A 24,496-nucleotide genomic window follows, 5' to 3' on the forward strand; every position below is an offset into this window, starting at 1 on the left:
TTCCAGAATTATTCTACCCTGGCAGGAACTCCTGAAGCTGCTCAGGCATGTGAAGAGACCTTTCTGTAACTGGCACATGCAAGTAAATTTAGTAGATTTATACTTTGTAGGCATTTATACTTTTCAGCTTAAAAGAATTCTGCTCACTGTTTGTTTGCCTGAAGCATGGGGGAAACAAAACAAGAAGGGTACGGAAAAACCACTTACAATCTCTGTGGTTGCTGGTTGCAGAACTTCATGAAGTGACAGCTTCACCATCTGGACTGATGCCAGTATCACATTCATTTTGTGCTGCATGTAGTAGTAGATTTTTTTTTCTTTTTTTTTTTTACACCCTACAGTTTCAGTTAAGATGCTTCAGCAAGTTCTCCTGTTATTAGGAAAAAACAGTACTGTACGGAGAGTTGTCATCTTTATTTTAAAATCTTGTAGCAATTGATTTATATTCATTCTATTAACACCAATTTTGACAAGTTTTGTGTTCCATTTCATGTAACGGAAATGTTGTAGCAGAAGTACCATAGCAGACACCTCAGAAGGGTGGTGGGTAAACACTCGCAGGCCATTTTTCATTTTTTAAACCACATTCATAATTCTAAGCTACAACCAATTCAATTTCGTTCCCAATCAAGAAAACTGTATATAACCAGATACACACATGAAAATGATGCTAGCCAAATTATACCTTCATACAAAAAGCAATTACACAACATTGACTAAATTACTGGATGAGTACCTTTTGAAGTTGCTGAAATACACAATAAGTAGATTATTGAAGATTAGAGGTGATGTTTTTATTTGAAGGATGGGAGTTGGGAGAGGGAAGGAGTTAAAAATAGTAAAATGTGGTCATCATGAAGAAGCCATCCCTGCTAGTAAGCTACCAAACCTAAGTTTTCTTTTTAAACTCAATTACCAATATATTTACAGGAGAGTCTCTGAATATTAATCAGTTGCCATGGAAACGTGGAGACTAACCAGATAAACAAAAACAATACCTGAAACAAAACTGAATTTGAATGGACATGCAGTTTGCTTCCATCACTTGTATTTTATCAGGCATCTGTATGCTGTGCAATATGTTTCATTCAACACATCATTTGAAACCCATAGGTAACCAAGAAAGAAATAAGTTGTTACAATTAGCATCTTCATGTAAAATTTCACACTCCACAAAACAATGAAATCGACACAGGGCTTACGTAGAACATTGGGTGATATTTTGCACTGTGATGACTTGGAAATATAATTCACCACACAATACTGACAGAATATTTACAGAAAACAACAGAGCAATCATTAGTCTCTTATAAATAAGGTGACCAAATATCCTGGGCCTCCTCCGTGCAATCCCCTTCAAGATGAAGACAAGTCAGTATTTTGCTCTAATGAGCCTTCTCCTTTCCCTATCAGTATTCTAAAAACAAAAGAAAGATATCACACACAACCAAAAGTAGTCAAACAACAACAAAACCCCTTCTTGCTAGCAAGTTTAAAATCTCAAACTTAGTTCATCCTTTTAGTATTGTGTCTCCTTCTAATCCTGTTTCTATTGCTTTACTTCAGCAGGTTTCCCCTTTCCCTGATGCAATGCCGATCCCCACCTTACTAAGGGTAGGGAGGACTCAGGGGAGCTGAACTGCAAAGGCATTGTTCTAGCAGTATGGAAAACAAAAGAACACAGCTTGCAGGCAGAAGGAAAAGGAAGTTGAAGACCCCATTTGTGTTTAGAAGGGTTATGAGACAATGGACATTTTGGTCGCCTTAGTTACAAGTCTCATTGTAACCTGCATGCATGTACTTTTGTTTTAATCTGTAAGAGTGTTGAATCTCACAACCACACGCAGTTCTATTCAAACACCAAACTGGTAAACAGTATTATGAACAGCAATCATAGGGATGAAATAACTTTCTCTCCCAGAAGTCACAAAACAAGATATTCCTAGAAGTCTTTTTTTCAGATGTGCATATTGATCTGTACAAGTCCCATCTCCTTGTAGCCAGCAGTAATCCTACAGGTATGACCAGCTCAAGCAGTGACCCCTTACAAGTTGCATATGCGGTTGCCATTAAAGTTGACATTCACCAATGGTTACCATACATGGTTCCGGGTACCACAATTAGCGGCAAATCACTTTAATGGTGACCACTATATTACAAGTTACTCCAACTACACACACATCAGAAAGGATTATTACAGAGACAATACTTTACACTCCCTATACCTGCAGCTTTCAGTTTGGTTTATTTTGTTGCTGTTTTCTACATGGAGGTGGTCTCCCATGACGCATAATGTGTTTTTCCAAACTATCCAGGATGGCAATAGCAATCCTTTGGACATGTGGATCAGTCTGAACGTTTTCCTTGATGTTGTATAAGTGCTGTAAACCACCTTCTTCAATTAACATGCTGCAGTACCTGGCAGCTGTAATAAGATTAGAAAAAGGGAATTAAAAAAAAAAAATGTATCTAGGATAAATGTAGCAGATACTGTAAACGCTGATTCAAATCCATTTTTGTCTCCTAGACCAGCATTTAGGACACTCCCTAAAGTGTCTACAGAAGTGCATTTGTACTTTAACAAGTGACAACAGAACAACAGAGTTGTTCGGACAGGACTACGATTGTAATCAGGTCTGTTTCCATGTCTGTCTTAGCTGACTGGAAAATGCCTTGTAATATGCACAATATTCTCTCTCTCCCCCCACCTCCTCTACAGGCACTTTAAGTGCACTTATATAAAGAAATTCCCATTTAAGAAATGGGAATCAGAAGTACTATAGTATCTATGAGTACCCAGGTAAAAATATCACCTTTGCAAAAAGCCTCAGTATAGAACAGTTACCAAAAATGGTATCAGATATACCACAGAATTTGTACAGGCTTGTAGAGTGAATAGGAACTAGTTCCTTCCAAAACAGTTTGCCAAATACTATTGATGGCAGCCTTTAACTAGTTATAAGTTGCTATGAATGCCTTTTCAGGGATAAAATTATACTTTTCTTTCCACTTCCATTATCGATTTTTAAAAGTTGAAAGCACACCTACATCAGCTCCAGTGTTATTACGTGCAGGGACCAGCTATAAAAAGAGCCATATATGTTTAATGTAACATGCAAGCTTCAGAAGTTTTTACAAAAAGGTCAGCGTGACTGTAATGCAATCCACAGAGCATTACCTGAGATGTGCCCTATTTCACCATTCATCTCGGTGAAGAAACACCAGAGTTGTTTAAATGCTGACACTAAGCATTTCACTGGGGATCACATTTACTGCAGTGCTACTAATATTTTAGTTAAGTTAATTTTTTTGTTAAGTTAGCTCATTGTGGTGGACATGATATAGAGAAACAGCAAGAGGAGAAAAAAATAAACAAGAAAAGTCAATCCCATTAACTCCAGACTACTTTTCACCCTCATCTAAAAAAGGAGGTCAAAATAAAATGCATCTCCTTTCCAGGACAAAAAGCCTTCTTGGTGCCAAGCACCAAAAGCTTAAGATTTTCCCCCCAAATAAATCTCCATATTTCAGAATTAAACACATTTTCCCTCAGAGTACATTATTACATTTGCTACCAAACATTTGGTTTCTCTGCAACTTTGTCCAGAAGCTTCTGGCACCGACTACTATCAGAATTAAACTTCAGGAATACTGTCTTGATCTCAAATCAGGAGTATGCCATCCAAGTATTTCCAAGCCTCTCCATTCTACAGAGCAGTTACTCACTGTCAATACAAACCTCTGTGGCATGCTGAAAGCCCAGAGGTTAGGGCGCCACAAAATAAACACTAAAAATAAATAGAACAAATAGGACCATACTAAGTTAACAGGGCTGAGGCACAAAGAGGGGGAGAAAGCTTGCTTTAGTTTCATTAATACGGAATTACAGGGTCTTAATCAAAAACTGTTATCCAGAGTCTGAGCAGTAAAACAACTCTGTCAGAACAGCCCTACTGCAACATGGGAAAAGCCCTCACAGATCTCTGGACAGTATACCCTGGGAACAGTGTCTCTTTTAGAGCTTGTAACTGTAATGAGTAGGAAAACAGTACTTTATGTGCAATTATATATTATATCATGTTATTGTTTGGTCCTGAATAGATGTCTTTTCGCTGTAGAAATAGTGATTTATGGGACAGGGATAAACAAGCATAGATACACTGCTGTCAAGAAGATTAAAAAAACTGGCACGGAAAATAGTTTTAATACTTTGGAGGAAAGCCGCTTTCTATCTGGTAGAAGTTAATGACAATACACACATTCACGTCATACAAATTTATGTCAAAAAAAAAAAAAAAAGGCATTAAAAGCCAGGAAGGTTTGTCCAGTCTTACATTTAAGTATGCTCAGGGGATTTATTTCCTTTCCCAACACTTGTGCACTTCATCACATGCTCTCAAATCATTTTACAAACAAGACGTTGGTGTTCTCATTTTGCAGATGGGAAAGACAGATTAAGAAACTGACCTTCATGTCGCAGCAAGTTATTGCAAAAAGGAGATTAGAGATGAGGATTACCTAAAACTTCTGATACTAAGAGAGAGCTACCTGCTACAATCATTGTTCTTAATTTAGAAGAAATTTGTTGCCCATTATTAATATTTACATTTCTGAATAAAAACACCTGTGCAAGCCAAAATATAGTTAATCTTAACACACGTCCACTTTTTGGAATTAGTACTGTGCATTTAACAGTAAAACTCCAATAAATAAAAAGGACATAAAGAACTTCTATTACTCTCTTTTCCTGCCCCATTTAGTCAAAGCCTAAATGTAGTTTCGCCAGAGGATTAGGAGTGAATACTCTAGGAATTCTTATTTTTCCCACTTCATGCTAGTGAATAATATGTTAAGAAATAAGAATTTTAAGGGTAATATTATCTTAATACATACGATTTTTGCTGCAGACGTGCTGCATGGCCCACACTGCCCATAACTGGACACCAGGTGTCATGAAACAGCCAAGTAGTGGAAAAAATGGATTGAAAGACCTATAAAAAAGGAGAGGAACAGCAACTCACTTTACTACTAGATACTATTACTTCAGAGGTCACATGTCATCTACTCATTCAGCTACAGGTTCAACTAGGAGAGACACTTGATAAATGGGAGTTTTAGATGCAGCAGGCGAGCCTTTTAATGTTTAAGACAATTACTAGCAAAAATCATATATAGTGGATACGTGGTATGCTTTTACCATAGCATTTGGATGCCTCCTGCTCCTTAAAAACAGGAGTAAAAACAGTGGAAATTATAAGAATTAGATGGAGTAATTATTTAATTGTGCTTTTTGGCCTCAAGCTTCCTTATCTAGGACAGATAGGGCTAACCTAGTGCTAGCCAATATAACCTTACTGGTTAATCTTTGTGTCCAAGTCTTTTAGACATGCAGCTGAATACCTTTAATAGAAAAGCAGGCAGAACAATATTATATTTTTCTTTTATAGGAGTCCCTAACCCTCTTTGGTCACAAAGGGAAAACTAACACACTGTGTATTTTAAGCCAATAGGTGTTTTTCCACTGGACAAAACCATGTCTGACTAGCAGCTCACTCTGCTTTGGGAACAAGTTTTAAATCTAGTTCAGTTTATTTTCCAAACTCTAAATCAAGACAATAGTTACCTGTAAGCCACCATCTCACATTCTGGGGTTGGCCAGTTCAAAATGGCAGAATGCTGCAAAATACAGAACCAAGAACACTCATTGTTAAATACAAACATTGAAAAAATATTAAAGAGTATGATAAAATTCACCATCGTTTCTGTACCAGCTGTTCAAGGAGAGATGTCCTCTGGCTGCGGCTTAATGTCCAGGCCTGCTCTCCTCGAGATATCAAATGAGCAATAATCCCTGCTGCAAAGTAGCTAACTTCCACCTCCACACTGTGCAATAATTTACTGATGTGGTCTATAAAGTCCTTCCACATTAATTCAGAATGGAGTTCTTTAACTTCAGCTATGTTATTCTGGAGGGGGGGGGGGAAAGAAAAGGGAAAATATAAACAAAAAGAATACGATATGAGGGAGATAAACATATAAACTTGAACTACATTGTGTAAGTAAACACATATGAGCGCCAGGATGAGATCTTCATATATCCAGGTGACCACCAAATGCCAAAATACTACTTTTGCTTTTCAAAACTTTTCCAGTCTAATGCAGGAATTTGCCTCAAAACAAAGACGTTTTCTCATAAGTAATTTTAGGCCATTAGTATGCAGATTACACTGAATTAAAGAGTAGTTTTAACACTCTCAAACACACTCAATTTCAGTCAACTTCAGCAGTGCACAACTCTGAATTCCATTGATTTTCAACCTACTTTTTGCATTTCGACTCATCTGAAGCCTCACTCACTGCCCTCTCTTTCTTAAAAGCTCTTTTTGTTTACTGTAACCATCAATTTCAATATAACTAGTGCTTTTGGAGAATTGGTAAAACAGTCCAAAACAATGTCAATTGTGAATAATGCACACTATAAAGATTAAAGAAGAACATAAAAATATTAGGCAAGTTTTCAGATTTACATGGGGTAAAAAAATAAAAAAATAAAATCGATTTTTAAAAGTATATATTTCAGGCTTTTTTTTTTTGTTCATCTCACCAGAAGTCCAAGAACTTTCTGTTGAATAGATGATTCAGATGGAAAAGACTGTGGAAAAAAGAAATAAACTATAGGTAACCATGTATGCTTATTATTGAAACAATGTTAATTATAAACCTATGTTGATAATGCACCACCAAAACTGTACTCCTCACCTCTAAGACTCTCATGAAAAGTTCTAGCCCTTGATTCTCAATGAAGTGCCGACACGTTGTTGGAGATTCATCGGTGAGGTTCCAAAGTGCACTCAATGTGAACTTGAGGGTAGTATCTACAAGATTCTGATTCGTTTTCTGTTTAACTATTTGTAGAAGTTGCTGGGGAAAAAAAAAACAACATCCAAAAATCCCAGTTATGATTGCGTAACAAAAAATGTATTAGCTCCTCTGCTTCTTTACTCTGCTGAGTAAAGATCCACACGTTTAGGGTGAAACTATACAAAATAAAACAGCTATTAAACTTTTTACCTCCCCTTTCAACATGGTTGTCTGCTAGAGGAATTCCTTTGTTGTCACCGTAATTACATGTGTAAGTACTATTACAGATGGTACAAAGCCATCCACAGAACTCTGGATCCCACATGAACATTGACAGCACTAACCATCTACTTCAAATATTCTGTTTTTGATCATCTTTCATCTTATACAATGGATTTCAAATCAAGAGATGTCTTGTTAATTTACTTTGTATTAATTGTGTCAAGTTTTTCCACTTTGGCTTCTTTTCATCTGTGCTAATATGTCTCATTGCCACTGTCTCCAATATTATCTCCAACAAATTCTCTAGGCTTTTCTCTTCTAAAGAACTTTCAAATGAATACAGGTTAATGTGTTCTCAGAATTCTATCTACTTATGTTTATTTTGTATATTTAGGAATAGGGTTAGCATGAATAGCTGGAGAGGATGGTATTTTTGACTGGCAGGAAAGTATCTGACTTACCCTAACAATGAAGAGCTCTGCACCAAGTTGAGCTGTTTGCTCTGTTGAAAGCTGCAGACAAACAAAACCATATCAACAATTTTTTAGACTTTAGAAATATTATCCTATCACCTCAAAGCTGAAATTTCTTACCTTTGCAGCAAGAATGGAAATTATGGCTACAGCCATCCTTTGCATGTTTTGATCCTCATGATTACACAGCCACTGCATAACAAGTTTGGCTGCTTCAAACCTGGAAGTTAAAAATAAATTTAATTTTCAGAAGTCTCATACGTCTTAGTAAAAGAAAAAATGTACACAGACAACACATCAGATAGAAACGCATGCAAGAAAATAAACTGGAAGAAATATTTCTTGTACCAAAAAAAAAGTAGAAATACACAGTGAAATTACAGGTATTGCATAAGCCTCAGTCAGCTTTGAGTTGTTTGCTTAGGGTCTCTAACTTCTTATTATATATCAAAGTGCACAGGAATTGCTTCCAAAGAAGGAAGAAAAATTTGGCACAATCTTCTGAAACATCAGACCAACACACTTCAAAGCATTTGGGCAAAACATAAAAGTAGAAAAATCTCTGCAAAAAGCAATCCCATAGTTCCCCAGAGAAATCCTGACTTCCGTTACATGCCATTAGTGATAGACCCATCCAGGTGAAGTAAAAAATACCTGTAACACCAAAGGATTTTTTTCAGACCTATATTCAGTTGTGAATTACAGGTGCAAAATAATATAGGCCAAACAAATTCAGCACACTGGAATGATTTAAATTGAGCAAAACTGAGACCAGAAACAAACCTTCTGAAGGAACAGACAACAAGAAAAATATCCTGCAATGCTACAACTCATTTTAACTGACATATAAAACTTGCCTGTTAAATGGAACATCCTGAAGGATTCTGTCACTGCATAGCGAAAGAAGGCAATTCTTTTGCAGCTATGAGAAATGAAAAAAAATTACTTCAGAGACATACGTATTTCAGAATACTTTCTTGCTATGAATCATTAAATGTATTTCCACGAGGTCACGAGATGTGGAGAAACTTTTTGTAATATTCACAAGACAGGGAATCCTACAGAAAATAAAGAAACTTTGTCTTTTACCTGTTGATGATTTGGGAAGTGTTCCATGGCCTTCAGGAGCAAGTGAGTGACGTCGGCCAGAAGCCGCACAGGCATGCCTGCTGCTAAATCTTGCTTGGTTAGGTTAAAGACACACGCACTTGCTGCTAACTGCACAGGCAAGTTCAGGGGGTGATTTCTCATTCCAATAACCACAAGCTGAAATGCAAGAGTTTTGCCCACGTTAGTTAGTTACGTGTTTGTGCACACACCCCGAGAGCAATCCACTGTTGCTTGAGGCCACAGCGACCCATAGCACACTGCCTCCCTTTTATTTAAGTGAAAAATCCATCTGGTGTGATTTTAATTCTCAGGAAGAACATTTCCTTCTGCTCAGTGATTCAAAGCTGACAACTTCTATTTCTCCAAGTACTTTTGCACTGGTTGTGGCAGCCTCTCAAAGGAGATGCTGCATGGAGTGCAAGAGATTCCTAGAAAGATCCAAGGTTTGCTCTACACACTGGGATAAAAATCACCAAACCCTTTCAGAGATGAATAAGGCAGGACAGAGTTTCTGCAGTGTAATGGTAATAATGTAGCTTGGTGTTTGGTGACTAGCCATTTCAGATCACATCCTAAGCTGCTAGGTCAGGATGTATTTTTTGCACCTTCTTCCTGAATTACGTTTTTGGCTAGGTACATTGATTGTGATCTCACCTAAGAAAATATTTTTCTTGTTGATTATTGATTGCCAAAGTCTTTTTGACACTGAAGCCAACAATATCAAGGTCACTTGTTCAACTTCAAAGAGGATAGGAAAAACAAAAGTCATCTGTCCTACTGATGCCTCTTTTTATGATCCCAGTGAAAATTAAACCATTTCTGGTGTTCTAGACATGGAAAGCCAATGCCTAGAATGGCTTTCTAAGGAAGTTTCTAGGATTTTCCACGTTAGAGCCCAATATAGAACACCACTAACTATATTTATTCACTTGCTATCATACTAGAAGGTGACAGTGAAGAGAAATATCACTGAATGCCTTCCTTATTATTACTGCTTTGTAACCATCAGCAGAAGGCACTGTTGTACCTGGGGAATAAGACTAGACAGACCTTTGATCTGACCCAGTACAGATAAGTTCTAATGACAGAATTCAGCATCTGAAGAAAATTTCATATCATAGTCAAAATCACATGAAAAAAATAATTGAGATGCTACTAAATTTAGATACGTTAGTCCAGATCAATTTTACCTAACATAAAACGCTATAGGGCATCTTCTACATCACTGTTGTTTAAATAGTTGTTCATTTCTACCCAACATTAAAATTTTAATCTTAAAAATCACAACCAAAAAATGTAAAAGCTTATAAAATAATTTATACCAGGGTTTGGGGATGGGCTCAGTTTAAGGAACAATGCATGACAACCATCAAAACTATATTATTTTACCTTTAAAATTTCAGGCTTTGTTTTTTCCATTACATGTGTCAGGCTGAATAAATGAAAGAGTGCTTCTCTCACAAAGAAGGCCCGTTCACTGTAACGCTTCAGTGCTTCAGAAATCTGAGTTTCATTTGCTTCTCCTGATACCTATGAGCAGAGAAATAATCTTTAGTTCAAGATGTCATCATTTTACTTCAAAAATTTTGTTCCTAAAAAGTGCAAAGCTGCAGTTTCAAAGGTGGCGATGTTTTTAGCCAAATCCTTCCGTAAGCAAATGATTACTTTATCTGGCCATATTAATCCAGAATGACATAATCTTCAAACATTCCTCATAAAGAAGAATCCACATTATAAGCCCAAATTAGGCTTCAGTCATGTCTTTAAGCAGAACTGCATGAAACCACTAAGTAAAAGCAGCACTTCATAACTAACAAAAACTGCTTATGATGCACCAAATGCCTAAAAGCACTATTTGTAACTGAACACTCTGTCAAATGCAGCTGATAAACTGATGAAGACGGTATTTTGGCTGTAATTTTTTGGCTCTGGGTTCTAGCTCTGGCAATAAAAAAAGATTTCCATTCTTTCTCTACATCAAGTTTCCTATAAGCTATACCTGTAGCAACAGCTTTCCAGCACCATATTAAAGAATTTAGTCATGCTCTCTGCAAAAGTAGTAATGATTAAAACCAGACTTTAAATACATGTGAAAACTAAACAATAAACTAGGTGAAGACTGCATTAGAAGCTATGAGCTGTTAACTAATACGAGCTAAAGTTCAGAATATTAAATCAGCAACTAGCTGCAATTTTTTTCCACTTCCCAATCTGCTATATTTTCCACTTAAATATATTTTATCTACTTTATAACTGTAAATTGTATAACTGTAGATGGTTTGTTCCTCAGTCCTACTATTTAATGAATCATTGCCGCAATCACTGTTTTTCAAAATTCTTAGGGAAGCATGCAGAACTTGTTCTACTTAATGTGTCACATAAGGGAAAGCAAACATTCCTAGATTGAAGCGTCACATTCTGTGCATCCTGTATTGTATAGAGCCAAGTTTTTCAAAACTTGCTAGATCAGGAATATATTACAACCTTGAGAGAACTGATACCATCTTGGATTTTGTTTTATATTCTCTACTGATTAGAACAGGGCAATCATTTACTGACACGTTTTGCAGCAATTATACACTACATGAAGAATTTCAACTTAGGTTCATGTTCTCAACTACAATGTGTTTAATCTTTCAAGAATTTCTATAATCAAATTTCACAGGACTGCTGCAAAGACAGTAACATTTTACATTTACTGTCTCCATGAGTGCTGTGTCCTGTTTATTCTTTAGCAGTATCTAGACTAAGCAGCTGAATATTTCAGTATAGCCACTAATGAATTTCAGGTCACCAAAAGGAAAAAAAAAAGGGGGGGGGCAAAAAACCCAATCGCTGCCTACAGTCTCTTCTTGATAACCATGCCTTAAAAAAAAAAAAAAAGAAAGAAATGCAAACTGCTTTTTGCTAACTACACTGCTACAAGTCCATCATGATTTTCACATTACTAGAACCTCCTTCCTTCCTGCCTTTTCATAGCACAGTCACCTATGTGAAGCATGTATTCTAAATAGCAAGGATTATATTGAATTATTTTATACCACACTTGAGGTACAATTTCTTGATGCCGTACATCAATCATGCCAAACGGGAACTTGCTTTCTCCAACAATGCATTTCAATGTTCATACACATCGCTATCAGCTGTGACAACTAAGTACTCAAGAGACTTGGCCATTAACAGCCATCAAAAGTTCCATGAAAAAAATAAATAAAATTGTGTAGCTGTGTTAACTCACTTGCCTATAACAAAAGCATTCTGAATTTCAAAACTGAAGTGCAAAACTCAACTTGCACAGGAGACAGATTAAACTATGGACACATTATGCAAACTCTTCCTCATTTCCCTCTGCAGCTTCCATCATCCTCATGGCACAGTAGGAAAAAAACCTCAAAGAGTCAAAGATGATATACCACTGACACTGACATGTTTAAAATATCTCTTTTTCTTCTTTAATTCTGACCCCTTCATAGCAGGGACAGGATAGGCTCATTCTCCAGTAAGTGCATACATATTCTACAGAACATGGAACAATGTCTTGTTGCCTGGCACTAAAAGATAAATAAATGCACTTCAGTAGACATCACTTTATCCTAAGGGGCTAGATAATTTAGGATTTGTTCAAGAAGAGGAAGTTTTTCTCCCTAAGTAATTGCTTCTTACATGTTCATCACCAAAAGACCTTTCAAGGTGGGTAGAAATATTGTAATAGAAGTGGTGATGGAGTACAACAGCAGCTCAGTTATTAAGTTTTATTGTATCTACTGTGTTAATAATTAACTGCTCAAAGCTTATGCAAATTGTACCTCCACCTCTTAGATATTGCTGCCTTATGCTAGATACTGTGCCACAAACCAGAAAATATTATTCCAGTAAATGACTTCAGACCAGACAAAGTTCTGCTCTCTGAGATCTGATATGTTAAGTCAGGATCTAAGGCTCACTGAAAAGGCACAGAAAATAGATGCTTCTTACAATAGTATTATCTAAATTTAGCAGTTTCTGTGCCAGAATTAAGTAGGAATTTGACATAAAGTCAGTAATTACAATTAACAGTTAAAAAAATGAACCTACAGCCTCCTTCTGAAACACCCACATATATTTGTTACAAATGATTAGTTCTATTTTTCCCGCACATTGTAATTTTTCAGTAAAATTAATTCCCCCACTTAACCTTTAGGTTTCCTTCTCCTGTTAGGAATTCTGAGTAGCCAGCGTCAGTAGCTAACAGTCCTACAAACTGCATTGTGGGCCGTTGCTGAATAAACGCTTCTACAGCTTTATCCGTAACATGTTTTCTTCCAGAAATGTCCAAAGACACAAGGTTAGGCAAGATATCTTTCTGCTCCAGTAAACGAAGTGCTATGTCTGATGTGAATTGTTTGTCATCTGAAATATCAAGGTGATTCAGGTATTTTAGTTCTCTTATAACATCCAGAATCTGGGTTGTGGTCATTTTCAAGCATTTCAGGTGGTGCATGGTCAAAGACTTGAGTCGGTCTTTGCAGGTGAGGAGTGCTGTTATGTCAGTGACAGAGGTGTTCGATATATCCAGACTTTCTAATCTAGGAAGCGAAGCAACATCTGCCAAGTCCTCATTGTAGAACAGAACATTAGTAATACTCAATGCACGAAGCCCAGACAACTGACTGAAGCACCTCTCGTATGGATCTTCTAAAGAAAGAGTCAGTGAGTTCAGCACAAGGCATTGCAGATTTTGTTGGATCCATTTATTGCTGCCAAGTCCACTTATAATGTCTGTGATTGTTATATCAGCATTCACCCCAGTAGCATCAAGTTCTACCAGCTTGTGATGGCAGAACGCTTTCCGGAAAGCCACCGCAGAGATTTTCGCCTTCCGGATACAAGCTCGTTTCAAGCGCATCTGGTTGCCTCGGAAGATGCCCACAGTTCCATCGTTCAGAAGCCCTATTGGAAAACAGCATTAGTGTTTGGCTCTAGTGTTATAGAACACCACTTTTATTTTAAGAACCCAAAGGGTACAAAGCGTTAACAAAGAAAATTAATTGCAAAGTAGTTGTCTTGGATCATTATGCCATGATCCCAAAATTTTATAATTGAGGTTCCACTTCTAAGATTAGGATCTCACTTTTGGAAAAAGCCATGTTTAAGAATAGGACAGATAAATTAAGATGTAGTATATACACGTTACCTGTTTTGTTCACAACATGGAACATGCAATAAATAAAATGTGGATATGATTCAAAAACATTCAGGCTGCTGCCTGCATTTTCTGGATTTTCTCACTCAGCTGGCTAGAAATGTGCTAAAAACAGAATTTCAAGATTTCTGAGAGTTATTCTTCCCTGGTCACAGTTCCATTAACCTCAAGATAGTACCAGCAATCAATGACCAGTTCTCATTTTGCTTTAACTCAATTGAATAATTTAGCATTTGATTGAATTCATAAGTAGGATCAATACACTAAACTAAGCTAATTAAGTTCTTCTATATATCACTCACGAGGAAGGTAGGAGTGTTGCTCAGAAACAAGCTGAATGTGAGAAAAAAACCTAAAAAGTGATACAAAGAGGAGGATAAGGAAAGGGTGGGAAGGAGAGAAAGACAGCAATGAAAAAAGGAAATGCAACAATCTTGCTTGAGATTATTATCTTTTTGCTCTGTAGCAAGACGACTGCATAAGTAGTCTTCTCTTGCAGCGTACTGGCAACATCTTAACGGAAATAACACATTTAGTTCCATGCACAGGATTATCCAAAATGTATTTAAAACACCAAAACTTCTTATTTGTATCTTATCAACAGAAGGATTACTGCTTTATAGAAAGCCATATGAGAAGGGTATGGTTGCACAAGTATGCACACAAAAGGAGTAGGAAGAACATGTCCTTCTACTTTCACTCTGGAGAGTTATAAACGTCAACACTCCCATTTTTTATCTCCTACCTTCAAGCATACTGAACATAGAAAAGAAACTGAAAATGCAACATATTTGAATAAAAACATCACTGCCACTACAGTTTGTATTTAAGTCACAAGTTAGTAATTGCCTCTGTGACAAAGTCAAATTAGTATTAAGATTTGCAGACCTTTCTAAAAAGCAAACAGTTTAGTCATTTCTGACCAAGTAGTCGGGGCATTCCTCTTGTGCAGAGAAAGCAAAAATATGGGGTGAAACTATTGGTACCCAGCAGAAAAATTAAGTGTGAGAAATAATTATAATTTGGTTAAAGTATTTCTAAATTACTTCTTAATTTTTGCTAATCTTTTCCTTTAAGGATCAAGGTGGGCTTTCTCACTGGCCTACCTTAGCCACACCCTGTTTACTTGGCATGCTCTTTCTCAACATCCTGCACTCTGATAGAGCGTTTGTGATGCTTCGGTGTCTGGAACTGCCTTCATCACTACTAGCACTGGTAATAAGCTGCTGATTTCTTGGGACTTCTCTAAATAATTACTTATCAGAAAGTAATGTATGTTGAAAATGAAGAGGTTTTTCAGGTTTGCTATTTTTTTTCTTTAGGACCATTCCTTCTGTTATATCTGACAGAACAACTTGAGAAAACTAGAACACCAGTATTTGCACAGTAAGACCCAATCAAATCTGCATCTATAGGACAGGGTGCTTGGTCTGTTTGGAGTAATTTTTCTAGTGTAATGTCTCATCTCTAAATAAAAGTCTCCAGGATCTCCAGGAATGGGTCTCCTGCCTCTTCTCTAGGGTAATCTATACATTCACTCTTTTCATGCTGAGAATGTTTTATCGACGCAACATTTTCCTTTGTCATGCTTAAAGCAAGGAAAGGAGAGGGAAGCCCTCTCCCCAAAGATGTGCTGACAGCGAACATGACAGGCCAGCACCTAAAATGTAAGAACATCACAATGTGGTTTTCACAGATGTTTATACTACTCTTGAAACTGACTGATTTTGAGCAAATAATTCCACTTCAACTAAAGTGCCAAAAGAGATGAGAAACTATTTTAATGAAAATAAGATTATTTCCTAGTTTAATCACAAGGACACACAGTAAAGAATATTCCATTAATTGCTCTGCAGGAGATATTGAAATATTTGAGTGCTGCTAGAAGTAACAGAATCAAATAAAAAGTGATTGAAAAGATCTATTAAAGAATATTCAATTAAAATAACATTAGATTAAAATCATAAAACCAAGACAAAGGACTTTCTATTTAGAGCTATCTATTTGACAATGCAACATTCAGCCGAAGCTGTGGAAAAGCCAGAATAACAGAAACTCTCTATTAAGAGATTAAGGAGCACAGTTTTAACAGCTGCAACAGCAGATTCTACTAGAAAATACACCAGAACTGCACTGTCACATTCCAGTAAAATATTTTCACTGATGACCCACAAATAATTGTTTTTACCATGAAATGCCATTGTCTGCAGCAATCGATCAGCTACTTCTTGAGGAAACATTCCTGGCTCCTGCAAGCATAGCGTTCCATCTTGCCTTTCTGTGCAAAACTTCTCTAGGTTGGCAGTCAGGAAATTCAAACAGATATCAAGTAAAGAATAAGGAGAAGCTTCCTCCTGTCATATACAAAACACAATGAAACAAAGGAGATTTAGTCACATCATTCTCTCTATGAATCTTCCATTCCTCTATAATGTTGGTTTTAGGCAAATCATTCTTTTTTGTTAGTCTAATCCTCATTGGAACAGGCAAATACCACAAAAGGAGACATCCCCCTTAGAGCCACGCAAACATGTAAGTCAGGTCACACAATAAATGACTGGCCAAACTGATGGGCGGCCTCCTCCCCCCAGTCACCCCAGAACCACATTCAGTCTGGTCTGTTCTGCTTGAGCCCTGCTTGAGTTCACAGAGAAAGAAAAGTAATTCCTGATTAAGATTATTTGAATTTGTGAAGTGTACTGGGAATTAATCAATCAAGACAGGCTGAAAGATTTAGATAAAATTTTACTTCTTCACTTAAACTATTTATTTTAATCTTTCATTTAGGTCAACCCACATTTGAAGTCTACTACCAACCTATGTGAGAAATCTAGATAAATTTCATATATTGTTCAGAGCAATTTTTGGTACTGAAAATGGCAGCTAGAGCTTCAGATCAAAAAAGAAAACTCAAAAAGAACTATTATAATCCTGCACAAAATGTGGAATTAAAGTAACAACTATTACAGTATTCCTTCTGATTATAGATGTCAATTTCCTCCTTTTTATGCTAAGCACCTGGAATCATCTATAGTAGAACCCTGGGTACAAAGGACAAGGCAGAATACAAACTTCAACTTTTCCTTCAGTGTTTGAGATTGTACATTGATACATTAAAATCTCAAAGGTTTTTTTATTCAGCGTCTAATAATAGCCTACTGTTTTCAGTCACACAGATTAATCAACATAAAGAATGACTTGCAGCACTGTGAATCATCCCCAGCACTATACAAAAGAAGGCCGAGTGACTGGTACATACTCCCCCAGACAATTTTGAAAATAACAGCATCAACTGTTGCCAGATCTCATCTGTAGGAAAAACTGTAGCTTGCCTTTTATACTGAAAGTTCTGGATAATCTCGCCTTTCTTTCCTAGCTCATTTAACTTCTGTTGTTTCATTTGCCTAATGTGCTCATCACAGAAGTACAGAAATATATAAAAGGTTATATAGAAGAAATATGAAGAAAATTACAGAAATAAGTCTTCTAAAACAAGGTGCATATATTTGAAGACTGGGAGGTACCACGTTGGGGCAAAGATCGAATGGAGCTTATCTTCAATGAATCATGTATTGACAACAATGGGAGACTGCAGTTTAAGAGCTCCTGAAGACTTAAGTACAGGTTTGGGAACCAGAAACTCCAAATTATTCAAATATAAGCTCTTTCTGCAGCTTTTGACATGCAACTTTCAACTCCTTTGACTTGATTTTGCTAAGTGCCTTTTTTTTTTTTTTTAAGCTTGATTATTACATTTTATTGTTGAAGAAACAGGAGTTATTTTGTGACACGACTTGCTCATATTACGAGAAAACAGCAATTTTGGCTGCCTCCAATCTTAAGCTGGTATGAAAAGGAACAGAATTTGGAACCGTTCATGTCTTTCGTTTGTTTATAATGTGCAACAATGCCTGAAATACTTCTAAAGAGAAAAAACAACTAATTATTTTAAAATAGTACAATTTTTGAAGGAGAGGGGAAAATTTTCTTTTTAACCTGAAATTAGTACACACGCCCAAGGCTTATATGACAGCTGCCAATTCAAACAAAAATCGGAATCCTTACTCAAAGGCATATGAAAATTATTCCCACTGAAGCAAAGACATCCTCATCTCCCATTAGATCTTGTGCTTCTAATTTGATGCTTAAGTATGACAAAAACAGAATCCTGGTTCTCTTCATTCCATCTGGTACTGTTCCATCATTTCTACCAGAAAAGCTAAAACACTTTTATATATCAGTGAGCAAACTCCAATGAGAATTTTTAGCTTTGCAGATTGGCCACTAGCATATGATTCAGAAAACTATTTTTTCAACCAGTACCTCTAACTGGCCAATCTATAATTCGGAGATATTGTTTTAATTCTTGTATAAAGTAATCACTTTAGAAGTCCATACAGGACATCTCCATACAATAAAGGAACAAAATCCACAAGCACTTGCAAACAACCCAGTATCACTTTTATTAACTCCACTTATACCAGTTAGAGGAGACATTTGGAATGTTTCTTCAACTTGCTGCAAAAAGGCTGAAGAAACACACCTAACGAAGGCTCCTGAGGTAACCTGGGCAGATAGGCAAAACATTTTTATCTATATCTAATAAAGTCCCTTGACAAGCATCATAAAAAACCTATTTCCTAGACTGTCTGCTACTGAAATACAACAGCTTGAATGCAGCCTGTAAACCTTTTATGTAAGCCAGCGGCATTCCATTTCTCAACTTCTCTTTACCTAAGGAGAATATTGCCCAGTTAAAGACCTCATAGTGAAAGTCTGCAGTTGTATTTAAGCTCTTCCAAGGTCAGGATTCAAGTGGTTCCTTTCTCTAGCTATGCTTTTGAATGTCAGCTTGAAAACAAACCTGGCATTTGTTTTCAGCTCATTTCACTTTCTGATTCTAATACTCCGAGACGATGTAAATGTGTGTCAACCACAGCACAGGATTTTTTTTTTTTTTAATTTAATAAAGATCATTCAGCCATATTTCAGTAGAACTTTTATTATGTATCTTTGACTTTTCCATAGCCATCTTAAACTATCTGATACGTCCATGTAACCTCATGGTTTCTTTCATTCTATCAAATTAATTCAGTGGCCAGAAAATAAATACAAAAATAAATTCCCCAAAACACAGAATCATGCATTACATGACGCAAGTCTGGGTGTCTTCATTAGCTAAAACATGTACCGGTAAGAATAATGTGACACATCTAAAATCAACTAGCTTACAGAATAGTAAAAAAAGTAGAATAATTTCATTTAGATTGGCTTTTCAAGGCTTATTTCAATTAATTCTTTTAAAAAAGGATAACTTTAAGTGCTTAATATAACCAAGGTGAACAAAAAAAAAGTGCCTGGAGGGACGAGGGGGGAGTACACTGCATGGCTACTGGCATCTAACAGTAATCCAATACACTGGTGGACTGAAATGCAATACCAACTTCAGTATGATGTTACCCAGCTCAGCTTATAGCTCATACACTAGTGCAGTTAGAAAAGTTCTTAGAAATCCTTAGGTTCTTACCATCCTCCACATTTTCTTTTAAAAACTCCTTGAATCAACTTCCAATATTGCTAGAATATATTTACCCTGTATTTCAAAATACAGTTAAAAAGACCACAGAGCTTAAGGGGACATCTTGGAAGTACCTGGAATAAGTTAGAGAATCTGAAGCCCAACATTATGCCTAGATTAACCAGCTGCGTGTGAGTATAAAAACAAAATCCTGGTCCTTTGGGGAAGCATCACCACAAAACCTCACTTGCATATACAACAACCAAAAAACGAGAGAGGTTCAACTCATGTTTTAACTAACTTTGCACAAAAAGTAAATTCCACTGCTGTGTGGGCCTTTTTCACTACAGGTATGGTGATCCTACCAACTCCAGCCTGAAAGATTCAGTTCCTTCTGACTCATTAAAAATTAAACCTTTTTGTCCAGAGATAGTTTTTTATTATTTCCCCCGCCCGAATAAACTAGTATAAAACATTGGAAGGAGTTGGACTTGACAATCCTTATGGGTTCCTTCCAACTTGAGATACTCTATGATTCTAAGACAAATACCAATTTCAGCTCCAACAAAACCACTTCTGTGATGTGCTCCCCAATTTTTATACCCGATTGCAGACTCAGTATGACAAAACTCAAACGTGGAAGGTCTCTGTATGCCAGGCCCATCTGCTTTTTTCTCTTTGAAATCTCAAAGAAGGAGAAGGGGTACAGGATAAGGGACTTTTCAAATCATGACTATTATTTCTCCCAAAAAGTTAGCAGGAAATAAGAGGTAATTTAGAGCATTAATCCTTGGTCTTGGACATACTGTGTTTTTCACTGTTTTCCACCTCTCCACAGCCCCAAAACTTTACTTAATTTCTTAAAATGAACATTCTTAAAATGATCAAGTAATGGTCATCAAAATTCTTCTGAGCGCTAATAAAGGAAGGGAAAGGCAGTGAAAAATAAACAGTTCAGTGATTTATGTTATGAAGAAAGCTTTATGATTATCCTAAATTAAATGGAATGAAACAGAAGTAGGCAATTTATTAACCAGACTCAAGGAAGGATTATGCTCAAACCTCAAATTTAACATTAACTATTCTGGCACAACAAGTGGGAACATACTGATTAAAGTTGCTAGTGATACCAAGTTGGCAGAGATCACGAGAGGTCTAAAATTAAATAGTACCACATTAAAACTACATAGTAAGGCCATGTATTTCAAGATTAATATCAAGAACTTCAGATATGAGTCCATCAATTAGAAATGACTGGAGAGAAGAACCTGAATGGTTTGCTTAACCACAAGAAAACAATGTGAGGCAGCCAAAGAAGGCATCAGGAGAAGCATCAAGCAAAAATAAGGAAGTATTATGTCATTTTCAAGACACTCAGAGATCCCATGGGGCTATTTATGTTAAGAGATACCTGCACCATTTTGAGTTTGAACATAACAGCTACTGGAATGCTCTGGGGGAAAAAAGCATGTTGGGAGTAGGAAACTGAACAAGCTTCTCTTAGCCTAGCAGATCAAAAGGTGAGAGATACGAATGCCACCTATAAATACAGCACAGTGAATAAGGCTATAGAAGGAAAAAGGCTATTAATGTGAAGCACAGTGCCAGCAGAGCAACAAAGGTGCATAGAAACGCCATGAACTAGAATTTTTGCCATAAATTTAGATGTCAGTACGTAGCTGCAAAACATCCAACAATGAAGTTCCACCCTAGTCCACTGAATAGAACAGCAGGCGCAAAAGGTACCTACTTTTAAAATAAAGACAACAAACTTTATTAGGAGATTAAATGAAATTAGGCTTTTAATAACAAGGAACTAGGCTAGATAACCCACGAAGTCCTGCGCTAGTCCTTTAAAAGCAAATATGCACACTCATCTCTCAAACAGAGGAGCAACCAAAACAGCACCCATATGTTCTGCTCTGAGGCCTGTCTTTCACGGAGAAAGGCTGTTTCTCCACTGCCAGTTTTGGCCAGCTCCGTGCTGCAAGAACACGCGACTACACATTACACAGATCAGCAAGGCCCACGTACCGTGCATACCACAAAACCCGTGCTTTCGGTGGCACGGCTTTTTCCAGACAGGCCCTGGACAAAGCAAGCCCCAGTGGGAAAAGAGCTGTTCGAGGGCTGGACTGCACCCAGACTGCGGGAGAGGCATGAGCCGGAGGAGGCAGAGACGGCTGTCCTGTCCCGTCTTTCACGCCAGCCGGCTGAGGAGCTCTGGCCGCCGGGCTGCCCCCCGCTCCTGTCTGGCGAGAAGCCGGCCGCAGCCGATGGTCCCCGGCCCCACAAGGTGCTGTGAGAGGAGCTGGTCAGCGGCAGCGAGGCCGGTCCGGCCGCCACCCCCGCGGCGCTGTGGTGATGCCGGGGCGCAGCGGGCAAGGCTGCCGCTGCCCCTTCGCACCGCGCCGGGCTTGAAGCTCCCCTCTGCCGGCTCTCCGTCGCCCTTTTATATAACCGGTAGGGCGGCAGCCGCAGCAGTTACACAACAGAGAGGGGAGCGAGGGCTGCCGGCCCGGCCGGGGGCAGGTCCGTGTGCGTGAGGGGAAGGAGCCGCCGCGGCCCCGCCGGGTCGCTCCCGCCTCTGCCCCTCGGCGCCAGCGGGTGGGGGGAAGGCGCGTGCCCAGGGCCCGCCTCGCGCCCGCTCCGGCCAACGGCCTCACCTGCACGGGCGCGGGGCAGCCCCCCACCCCGCCCCGCGCCTGACGGAGCGGGGCTCGCGGCGCCGCCATAACGGCCCCTTCCTCCGGGGCGGCGGCGACGGCGCTTCACCTCAGCTCCCCTCCGCCGGGCTCTGTCACCCCGAGGCGAGGGGCAGCCTGCCCGCCTGCCCGCCCCCGCGGAGCGACGGCAACCCCCACCCATCGCCTCAGCGGCTCCTCGGCCCGGCGCTGCCCGCGGCGCTCACTCACCATCGCGGCGCTGGGTGCCGGAGGCGAGCGCCCAGCGAGCCGGGTCCCGGAGCTTGGCTCCCTTTTTTTTTTTTTTTTTTTTTTTCCACTCCCCCCCCCGTTTTTTACCCCCCTCGACCTGGAAGTGAATCTGCCTCAGCCGGCCGGGAAGCAGCGCCAAGCCCGCCTCCCTTAAAGGGGCCGCGCCAGGCACAGGCTGCCGGCTCTCCGGATGAGTGGGAACCTTAAAATCCAGGTTTAAAGTGTCAGGAGAAGTGTCTATTACGCAGCAAAGCGCATTCGCCTCGCGTGTTATGATGTGTGTGAGACCTTCCCTGACGCCTAGTTGCTTTCATTTCGGAGCGAGGGTGAAGCAACGCCGAAGCGCCGGTGAGTCTGTCCAAGCAGAGGCTGCTGAGGACTGAAGCAGTTCTGTAGCAGTTCCTTGTCTTTGGTAACCTCTCACCACCAGGAATTCAACGTCAGCTTTATGCGTGTTGCTCACAGGTTAACCTCTGTAATTTAAATCTGTTTCCTGCCCAAACTAGTTTCTTCTGGAAATATGAATAATAATCGCCAGTACAATAGGTTTTGCCACCTGCTTTGAAGCTGGAGAGGAGCTTTGCCATAAGCTTTTATACAAAATAATTTCAGGTTTCAGATACAGTAGTAGTGATGAAAACCTGGCTCCCAACAAATACATGCATTGTTGGTAAAGAGAATACAGTTATTTTTTGTTTCGGGATACAAAGTAAAGAGTGATACAATTACCCTGTCCAAGTAAAATGAAATTACAGAGTTTACTGTTAAAGCTTTTCAGGAATCGCTGGTATTACATGCAGCAGCTTTAAATAATATTTGTTTGCAAATCAGCAAAACACATAAATAAACATTAAGGAACAATTGCTAAAATCATTTATGTTTCCGCCATTAGAAGATTACAAAATATTCTACGAACGTTATCAATCACAGTTTTGCCTGTTTAAGGACTACGTGGCAGTTATAGTCCCAATTCTTTAGGATGTCAATGTAGAGAAAGTAAATGACATGCTCAGGATCTGACAAGAACAGAATCAAAAGTCCTTGTGTTTTGAATTTAACCACTTAAAAATCTAATCTGCTCAGAAGAAATAATTTGCATAATTATGGAAACAGAAATTAGCTTAGATGAGTAAAGGGAGGGGCTAGTACTGTTATTCTTAGCCCATTATACGTTTCTTCCACTTCCTAATGTCTTTTGGAGCTTCCAGGCTGTTCTTTCCATACCTATTAACAAATTCACTCCAACCTGAGTATCACCAGATGTCTTGTCTTTACCTTCTTTTTCTCATTCCATCCAGATTTATGGTAGGAACTATTTTCCTTTCTCCTGCCTGGGCTCAGACAGTGCAAACTTCCAAGCGACAGCCCGATCCCCTGCTCTCAGTGCCCGTTCGTGGCCTGCCCCGCTGCGCTCAAGAGCCGCAGCAGCACGGGAAGCCTCGCTGCGCCGCTTCGCTCCTAGTATGGAGAGGCCGTATGGCTGAGTTGGCACTGGCTCAACATCGGCATCAGAAACTGCAAAGACAAAATCCCTGCAAGAACAGACTCTTCAGGGATTAAAACCAACAAGCTCAAAGAGTTTCTACTGAGCCTGTGCGAACTGAAATTTTTCAAAGCTGGATTTTCAGAGAAACAGTATGGCTGGTACAAAACCAGTTCATCTTCCAGAGGCCTTCTCCAGACCAGAGGACTTGACACAAAAATTCGCAGAGAGCAGTCAGCATGGGCCAAACGATGTGTATCTTCTTTCTTGCCTTCTCACAGACGTGGCCGTGTTTTTGGTCGATACGTTTTGAAAACAAGGTTGTAGCTTCACGTGGACAACCTGCGTTAATCCAAATACTGAAAAGTCTGAAAAGTTTTAAGGAAATGACTCGTAACAGCAGTTGTAACTGGCATTTCGACAGCACGACCGGCAGTGGTTCTCGCAATTAGCTCCAGCTGTTAACTGACAATCGGGTTTCTTCCTATGGGAGCGTATGCACAGGATTTAACTGAGTTTTATTTATCCCAAAAGCTTGACAAGCCGGCGTTATGTTACTAAATCACTTGGGACAAAGCATTCTCAAATATTCTTTGAAATTCATTTTAACTCAAATGTTCTTTGAAATTCATTTGAACTCTAAGCATTTTGTCATGTAAATTTCTAATGTGCTCGGAAAACTCAGTTTGTGCTCAAAACTGCTGGAATTGG

General features: G+C 38.7%; 1 protein-coding gene across 4 annotated transcripts; it reads right to left on the reverse strand.

Annotated features, from left to right (window-relative positions):
• Positions 1-395: 395 nt before the first annotated feature.
• LOC104009360 (protein zyg-11 homolog B) lies at positions 396-23,715 on the reverse strand. Of its 4 annotated transcripts, none has more exons than XM_087734467.1 (14): positions 23,578-23,715; positions 16,037-16,202; positions 12,841-13,595; positions 10,056-10,196; positions 8,646-8,822; positions 8,414-8,478; positions 7,677-7,776; positions 7,545-7,595; positions 6,760-6,921; positions 6,605-6,652; positions 5,769-5,966; positions 5,624-5,676; positions 4,894-4,991; positions 396-2,425 (listed from the first exon to the last, which is right to left on the reverse strand). In XM_087734467.1, the coding sequence occupies exons 2-14, from the start codon at positions 16,086-16,088 to the stop codon at positions 2,235-2,237; spliced, it is 2,091 nt and encodes a 696-aa protein (XP_087590593.1). In that variant the 5' UTR covers positions 16,089-16,202; positions 23,578-23,715; the 3' UTR covers positions 396-2,234. The 4 variants fall into 4 exon arrangements, with proteins under 4 accessions (XP_087590593.1, XP_087590592.1, XP_087590591.1 ...); XM_087734466.1 differs by lacking the exon at positions 23,578-23,715 and adding an exon at positions 22,282-22,412; XM_087734465.1 differs by lacking the exon at positions 23,578-23,715 and adding an exon at positions 22,033-22,242.
• Between the last annotated feature and the right edge of the window lie 781 nt (positions 23,716-24,496).

Source organism: Nipponia nippon, unplaced genomic scaffold (assembly GCF_047370975.1).
Source record: "Nipponia nippon isolate SJK-2023a ecotype South Korea unplaced genomic scaffold, ASM4737097v1 scaffold_5, whole genome shotgun sequence".
In the NCBI taxonomy this organism is placed as follows: Eukaryota; Metazoa; Chordata; class Aves; order Pelecaniformes; family Threskiornithidae; genus Nipponia; species Nipponia nippon.

What these genes read in the sequence shown, in the direction of transcription:
- LOC104009360 (XM_087734465.1), bottom strand. Translation starts at nt 22,101, where the DNA reads ATGGCGGCGCCGCGAGCCCCGCTCCGTCAGGCGCGGGGCGGGGTGGGG. An exon ending in GCAGACAATGGCATTTCATG is followed by an intron (nt 13,596 to 16,036) that starts GTAAAAACAATT and finishes GTTTTCCAATAG; the next exon opens with GGCTTCTGAACGATGGAACT. An exon ending in AGAAAGTTCTTGGACTTCTG is followed by an intron (nt 5,967 to 6,604) that starts GTGAGATGAACA and finishes CCCCCCCTCCAG; the next exon opens with AATAACATAGCTGAAGTTAA.